Source organism: Galeopterus variegatus, unplaced genomic scaffold, assembly GCF_000696425.1.
Source record: "Galeopterus variegatus unplaced genomic scaffold, G_variegatus-3.0.2 Scaffold5218, whole genome shotgun sequence".
Lineage (NCBI taxonomy): Eukaryota > Metazoa > Chordata > Mammalia > Dermoptera > Cynocephalidae > Galeopterus > Galeopterus variegatus.
In genome coordinates, this window is record NW_007731329.1 from 37,790 (window position 1) to 45,851 (window position 8,062).

The following is an 8,062-nucleotide window of genomic DNA, read 5'->3' on the forward strand; positions in this document are numbered from 1 at the left end:
AGGGCAACTGGCTTGTGTGGTCCTTAAGGCACTTCCTACCTACAAGAAGAATGGACATGCATTTGTCAAGCACAGAGCCTTTATTTTACATAATTTTTCCAAAGAGGACATTGTGTAAGTGAGCAGCCAATAATTTACAAGAGAGAAAGTGACAGCAAAGGTAACTGGCTCAAGTCCCTCTGTGTACACCATGTACGTTTCATATCTGAGCACCTTGTATGTCTGGCTTAAGTGAAGGTAAGGCAGTGTAGATTGTGCGAACAAGAAATCTGTGTTCTGTGTTCAAGAATGGCTACTACATGCATCACATAAAAAGCACAACCTGAAATGTTTCCATCTGCAACCAAAGTTTCCTCAAGCAAGGATGTGTGTGAACAAAATGGTGGACATATACAGAGCAACTTGGGCAGAGAGAATGATAATGCCGAGGGGCAGTGAGGTTAGCACACTGATCAAGAGCCCCAAACAGGAGGAGCCGTCCCAGTGGCAGAGCAGGCTAGGAGGGTGAGCAGCAGCCATCTCCAGCCACCTCGAGTTCCTTCCTGCCTTCACTCTAAGTTGAGCAGCTCCACGTCAAAGATGAGGGTGGCATTGGGAGGGATGACACCGGGGTGGCCCGTGGCTCCATATGCCACATCAGGGGTGCAGGTCAGCTTCGCCCTCTGCCCCAAGCTCATCTAGCAGGGGTGGGGGCAGATGGGGAGAGGAGAAAGAGGACCCAGCTTGATTTAAAAGAAAAAAGTAAGATGACTTTGGCATTTTCCCAAACCATCCTCATGGTAACTCTGAAGATCTGAGATGAATTTTATACGTGGTACATTGAACTCATGCTAAGAGCTGTAACAAATTCAGATTCTGCCTCAGAAAAGCAGAGAATTGACAATTAGACAATAACCTCTACAAAGTAGTCTCAAATTCATTCATTTGACAACCATTGGTTATTCGATTTGTGTATGGCTCAAACACTTCTATCTGTTCATAATTTTTCCTCACCCTCTTCCAAAGAAGCCTAAAGAGGGTGTATAAGTAGCACATGTACACACTCGAGCAAGTGGAGGGAGCAGTTCATTAAAGAGGCTCAGAGATGAGAGGCCATGGCAAGGTGGTGGGGGCTAAGAGACCCACTCTAACTGAGCTTCACATGACTTCACAGACTGACCAAGGAAGGAGCGCTTGAACCAGGACTCATCACAGCAGTCATCAAGAACTTGCTTGGCATTAGTAGGACAATTGGTGAGATTTAAATAAATTTTTGAATTTTGAATGATAAATTCAAAAATTTGAATAGATAGGTTAACAGTATTGTATCAATGGTAATGTCCTGCTTTTGACGATTGTACCATGGTTACGTAAGATGTAAACATTTTTTACTTTTTTTTTTTTTTTTTTTAAAAGATGACCGGTAAGGGGATCTCAACCCTTGGCTTGTTGTTGTCAACACCATGCTCAGCTAGTGAGCCAATCGGCCATCCCTATATAGGATCCGAACCCGTGGCCTTGGTGTTATCAGCACCACACTCTCCCGAGTGAGCCACGGGCCGGCCCTTTTACTTTTTTTTTGTTTCCTGTCGGTGGCTGGCCTGTATAGGGATTTGAACCCTTGACCCCGATATTACCAGCATCATGCTCTTCCAAATAACTAACCAGCCAGCCCTGAGAGATGTTAACATTTGGGGAAGCTGAGTATATGGGAACTCAGTATTATTTCTATAATATTTTTTAAGTCTGAAATTGTTTCCAAAAAAGTTAAAAAACTAAAACAAAAAACCTTCCTGTGCTACCCCATCCCAGTTCTGCTGCTGCCACAGTCCAAACAGCTGGTAACCCTCATCAGCTGGTTCCAAACATGCCTAGGGGGATGTGTTTGGGATGAGAGCCTCCAGTGACACAAAAGAGGCATGCTGGCAACGAAGGGGGTGGGGACACAAAGCCAGGAGTGAACCCTAGATGCGTCACCATGCCCTGGCAGTAGAGTCAAAGCAGCAGTGGTCTGGGCTGGCCAGTTGTTACAACACTAAGGTCAAGGGTATGAGCCAGAAGCCAAAAAAAAAAAAAGGCACCAATGTTCTGACAGGGTGAGGGTAGAGGGCACAGTGCTGAGTCTAGACCCCGACTCCTCAAATCCCCTTTAATGAGTATCCTCATCTTACCTGGGCTGCGCCCTCTTCAAAACCTTTGATGACTTCCTGTTTGCCAATTCTGAACTTGAAAGGTTTGTTTCTGTCTCTGGATGAATCGAATTTCTTCCCATTTTGGAGCATCCCTGTCAACAAGCAAGAATACAGTGGAAAAGAGTTGCAGTCATGAGTTAACTCCCAATTCAGATTCGACATGTCTGAAATGGAATTCCTGTTCTGCATAAACCTGTTCCTCTTCCAATCCTCCTATTCGTCCTGTTGCCCAAGCAAGAAACCTGGACACTTCCCTCGGCCTCACTCCCACCTACAGCTTATGACCAATCCTACTTGTCTTTGGAATCTACCTGTTTTCTCCATTTCTATTACCACCACCCTGGGGTCTCACCAAGTCACCACTGTGTCTCTCCTGGGGATAGGAACAACCTCCCACTGATCTTTTTGCTCCTCTCTTACATCTCCATTCCATTCTCCACTCTGCACCCAGAAACTGATTTTTTTTTTCTTTGAACACAAATCTGCTCATATTATTCTCTTGCTTAAAACACTTCATCAGCCCCCCCAGAGCAGAATCCAAATGCCTACACTGCACAAGGCTCAAGAGCTGTTTTCCTATTTTCAATTCTAATTGGTGACTCTGACTCAAAGATCAGAGCTTCTGTAAATGATGTCATTACATGACTTCTTTCTCCAACTCCTGGACCACCACAAAAGGCAATTTGGGACTAGAGAAAGACCTGAGCTGTAAGTCTAGAGACTAGGTTCTGACTTCACTCTGGCTCTAACTCATTGTATGATGTTGGGCAAATCGCCGTTTCTCTCTAGGCCCCAGAGTTGCCATGTTTAACATAGCAGGCTGGGCAAACTATGATTCCACCTCATAATTCCTACAACTTAATGTATACTAGAGAAACAGTCCTAGGCTGGCCAATTAGCTCAGTTGGTCAGGGCACAGTGTTTTAACAACAAGGTCAAGGGTTCAGATCCCTGTACCGCCCAGCTGCCAAAAAAACCCAAACAGTCTTATTTACCTACTTTCTGGGTAGAATAAATTGGGCTCTTGCCCTTGGTACTAAATGAAGCAAAGAAGAAAACCCTTCTGGCTACACAGAGATACATACAGATGGATGCTAAGGAGATCAAATACAATCTCATGCATACACACAGGTTGCTAAGATATTCAGACACAAAGAGATACTTATGCATGCTCACATGCACACACACTCAGGAGAAAAACCCTGATGGCCAAACAGATGCTAAGAAAATATTTAGATACACAGATCTACATACGTTCACATGGACATATACTTGGACAAATACGCACATGGATGCGCACACACGTATATTCACACATTCACGCACTCCATTTATTTATTTTTTTTAAAAGATGACCGGCAAGGGGATCTCAACCCTTGGCTTGGTGTCGTCAGCACCACGCTCAGCACCACGCTCAGCCAGTGAGCAAACTGGCCATCCCTATATAGGATCCAAACCCATGGCCTTGGTGTTATCAGCACCACACTCTCCCGAGTGAGCCACGGGCCAGCCCATTAAAGATATTTTCTTTTTTTTTTTTTGTCCATTTTTGTGACCGGTAAGGGGATTGCAACCCTCCCGCACTCAGCCAGTGAGCGCATCGGCCATCCCCACATAGGATCCGAACCCGCGGCGGGAGCGCTGCTGCGCTCCCAGCGCCGCACTCTCCCGAGTGAGCCACGGGGTCGGCCCTCACGCACTCCATTTAGACCGACATTTTTATTCCCCATTTTCTCTGAGTTTCATGTTACTTAATCTATTTCAGATCATATACAGTTATCTATTACTACAAATTCAGTCAGTCCAGAAGCAGACTCACATATATATGGTTACTTGATTTGACAAAGGTGCCATTGCCATTCAGAAAATATAGGATGATTTTTTTGTATTAATGATGCTGGATGGGGCTGGCTGCTTAGAGCATGGTGTTGATAGTACCAAAGTCAAGGGTTCAGATCCCTGTATCAGCCAGCCCTACACACATACACACACACGATAAAAGATGCTGGATGAACGGTATATAACCATATGGGAAAAAAATGCAATTTAACCTCTATTGAAGCCATATACAAAAATAAATTTCAGATAAATCATAGACCTAAACATGAAAGATAAAATAATAAAGCTTCTACAAGATAATAAATAGAATAATATCTTCATGACCCAGAGATAGATAAAGATTTCTCAAACTGGACACAGAATAAAGGAAAAGATTGATAAGTGGGACTTTATTAAAATTAAGAACTTCTGTTCAAAAGATACCATTAAGAAAGTAAAAAGGCAAGCCATAGTGTGGGAGATGTTTGGAATAGGTATAGCCAACAAAAGACTCATCCAAAATACATAAAGAACTCCTACAAACCAATAAGAAAAAGACAGACAACCTAATTTTTAAAAATGAACAAAATTTGAGCAGTGTAAAGACGATAACCAGATGGCCGGTAAGAACATGAAAAGGTGCTCGACTTCATTATTCATGAGGGAAATGCGAATCAAACCACAATAAGATACGCCATACACCCATCAGAACAGGCCAGAACAAAACAAAAGAAAAAACTGATAATACCAAGTGTTGATGAGGACATTGGGTAACTGAACTCTCCTACACTGCTGGTGGAAGTGAAATTGGCACAACTACTTTGGAAAGCTGTTCGGAAGGACTGCTAAAGCTGAGCATTAGCATAACCCTGAACCCCAGCAGTTCCACTCTGGGTTATATATCCAGCAGAAACATGTACACACAGGGTACTTAAAGTTCATGGAAGGATTTGTATTATCTTTTAATTCTAGTTTTCCATGAACTTTTTGAAGTATCCTCCTATGTGTGTATATATGTGTGCACTAAGAGACATCTACAAGACTGTTCAAAGAAACACTATGTATAAAAACCAAAAACTATAAACAACCCAAATGTTCATCAACAGTAGAAAGGATAAATAAATTGCGGTATATTCATATAATGAAATACTGTAGAGGAATAAAAAGAACAAACCACTCTGGATAAATCCAACAGACATAATATTGAGTGAAACAAGCCAAACACAAAAAAGTACATATTCTATGATTCCATTTATATGAAGTTCAAAAACAAGCAAACCAATCCATGGGGACAAAAGTCAGAATAACAGTTACTTTTACCTTTAGGGAGGTAGAATGATTTGGGGAAAGAAGGGGGGAGACTTCTGAGGGTGTTGGTAATGTTCTTAGTTTATCTGGGTGGTGGTTACATAAGTGTGATCACATTGAAAGAATTCATTGAGCTGTACATCTTAGATTATGTTCTCTACTGTATTTCTATTTAATAAAAAAGTTTACTGGAACTCCTGCTGTGTTTGATAAGACAGTCTCTCCCCAAACCAGAGCTGCGCACAGCTGGTATTAGTGTCTTATGCACATCGCCTGCTCTGTGTATGTACTGTGAAAAGACTTTGCAAAAGGATGTTGTGGTTTCAGTAACTTGATAAATACTGGTCTGTCTACAACGTGTAAAACAGATAAATCAATTACACAGGTCAGAGGCCCCAGAGGACCCATGGTAATTAGGCCACATCACTAGGAGATAAAACACAGCTCCAGCCCACTGACGTCAGTGCCCAGCAACACAACTGTTGAGAAACATCTGCACCGTCTGTCTAGAATTAACCTGGTGCTTCACACTGGCCCACAGAATTGCTAAAAATGGCCTCATCTGAGTATGTCTCAGGAATTAAACTGACCTTGCTGTATGCTAAGTGGCTGTCACTGAGTTTGTCACATTGGGAAGCAGGTCACAAGGCAGAGCGCTCATCTCCCTTGGAACAAACACCTGCTCATGATCTCCCCACCAGCAGTCCTGAAGAACTCATTTAGAATGTGCCTCAGCCCACCTTCAGATACAGAGCATCCAAGAAGGGTCAGCAGGGATATGAAGCCCTCCTCTGGGCTCCACCAGTATGCAGAGACAAGCACTGCCATCGCCCCAGCCCTCACAATGCAGTGGAGCCTCCAGGGACTTGTCCGTCCTCTCCCCACCCCCCACCACAGTCCCAATGAAGGTAGGATCCTCCCTTCTCATCTTTGTGCTCCCAGTTCCCAGCACAGCATCTCACATAGTAGGTGTTCAGTAACAGTCTACTTCTGAAAAGAGAGAGGAAATTCTGAGGAAGCCAACCTCCTCTTTTCTAATGACTGTATGATGAAAAGGCAGTCTGCTGGGAGTTTCAGGGCTCTCAGAGCTTTAACAGGGATCTCCAAATGTCAAACAGAACTAGGGGGGCCAGGGCTCCACCCTGCCTGCAACAGAGGGAAGGGGACTGGCAGTGCTTGACTCAACTAGAGGCTGGCACCATGGATGGCCCTAGCAGGTCTAAGTGTGGAGGAGATGACCTTGCAAATCCCCATTCTCACTCCTACAGACAGGCTGAGAGGAGTGGGGGTAGCTGGTCAAGGGAGATCCGGCTGCCTTGGGCTTTAATATTTATTTGTTTGGTGGCTGGCCGGTATGGGGATCCGAACCCGTGACCTTGGTGTTATAAGGCTGTGCTCTGACCAAATGAGCTAACCGGGCAGCCCTGCCTTGGGCTTTAGGCCTGATCCAGGGGCAGACACCTCTAGAGAGGAGCTCAGAGGAGAGTGCTGTCTTGGGAGGGGCAGACCTGGGTGAGGGCTGAGGGAGTGAGGCCTACCTGTGTAGTGCACCACACACGTCTGGCCCTTCTTGGGGAACGTCCTTCCTGCAAGGAGACACAAGGCAGATGAAAGAGCAGGAGGATATCGGAAAAACTCACCTGGGACATTCAAGTGTGATCCTGACCTGTGTTTCCCTCCATACCATGGAGATGCCCATGGCCCTAGTTCTGGTTCCACACTGTGCATGAGCCAAAACTAGTCACATCACCGCTCTGACCTGGAATTGAACTTCATTCCCTGGGTTTTCTCGACTTTGCTCTCTCCAGGATTTTTCCCAGCTTTCTTTGATTGTTCCTTTCACTTTCCTTTATCCATTCCACAAATATTTACAGACAGCCTACTGTGTGCCAGGCCTGGACACTAGATTCCAGAGATACAGAGCAATACACGAGCTCATGAGGAAGTCTGAGAAACAGACACGTAAATACTAGACTGTAACGCAGAGTGATGACTAAACATTCGCATTCACAAGTATTCAGTGAGCACCTACTATGTGCCAAGCCTGTGCCCAGGGACACAGAAGTGGAAAATACAGACAAGATCTCTACTTTTTCGCAGTTTACATTCTAATGGAGGGAGACAAGAATACTCAAACAAGATAATCGCGGATTGTGGCAAGTACTCTAAGGAAAATAAACACAACGGTGAATTAAAGAGAGAGACATTGAGACAGGCCATTTTAGAAAGGGTGGCCCAGGAAAGCTTCTTAGAGCAGGTGATGTTTGAGCTGGCTTAAAGGATGAGCAAAATGCTGGGAAAAAGCACTCCAGGAAGAGTGAATAATCAGCGCAGGATCTTGAGTCAGGAAAGGATGGGTGACTGGAAAGAAGGGAGGGGGGTCCAGGAAAGCTTCTTAGAGCAGGTGACGTTTGAGCTGGCTTAAAGGATGAGCAAAATGCTGGGAAAAAGCACTCCAGGAAGAGCGAATAATCAGCGCAGGATCTTGAGTCAGGAAAGGATGGGTGACTGGAAAGAAGGGAGGGGGGAGAGAAGTGGGAAAGAGCCGGATCATACAGGCTCGCCGAGCTGGAGTTAATACTAAGTGCAGTAGGAAGCCACTGGAGGGTTTTAAGCAAGAGAATGACATAATCTGAATTAAGATTTTAGTCTGTCCCCTAGTGGTTCCAGGCCTTGCTGCCAATTTGCTAGGACAAGATATTTTAGGGGAAGCCGAGGCCTACATCACTACAGATCACAAGGCCTTTTATGATGATATCCTTGAT

At 44.6% G+C, this 8,062-nt stretch overlaps 1 protein-coding gene across 3 annotated transcripts in view; it reads right to left on the minus strand.

The window, feature by feature from the left end:
* Positions 1-61: 61 nt before the first annotated feature.
* The window catches only part of FKBP1B (FK506 binding protein 1B, 12.6 kDa), an 11,409-nt gene continuing 3,408 nt past the window's right edge, over positions 62-8,062 (minus strand). For 2 of the 3 annotated variants that reach the window (XM_008589114.1, XM_008589112.1), the window contains exons 2-4: positions 6,836-6,883; positions 2,151-2,263; positions 62-677 (exon numbers count right to left, since the gene is read on the minus strand). In XM_008589114.1, coding sequence (XP_008587336.1) covers positions 549-677; positions 2,151-2,261 — 240 coding nt within the window. In that variant the 5' untranslated portion in view covers positions 2,262-2,263; positions 6,836-6,883 and the 3' untranslated portion in view covers positions 62-548. Of the gene's footprint in view, positions 723-2,150; positions 2,264-6,835; positions 6,884-8,062 lie in introns of all 3 variants that reach the window. The other variant, XM_008589113.1, reaches the window with a different exon arrangement.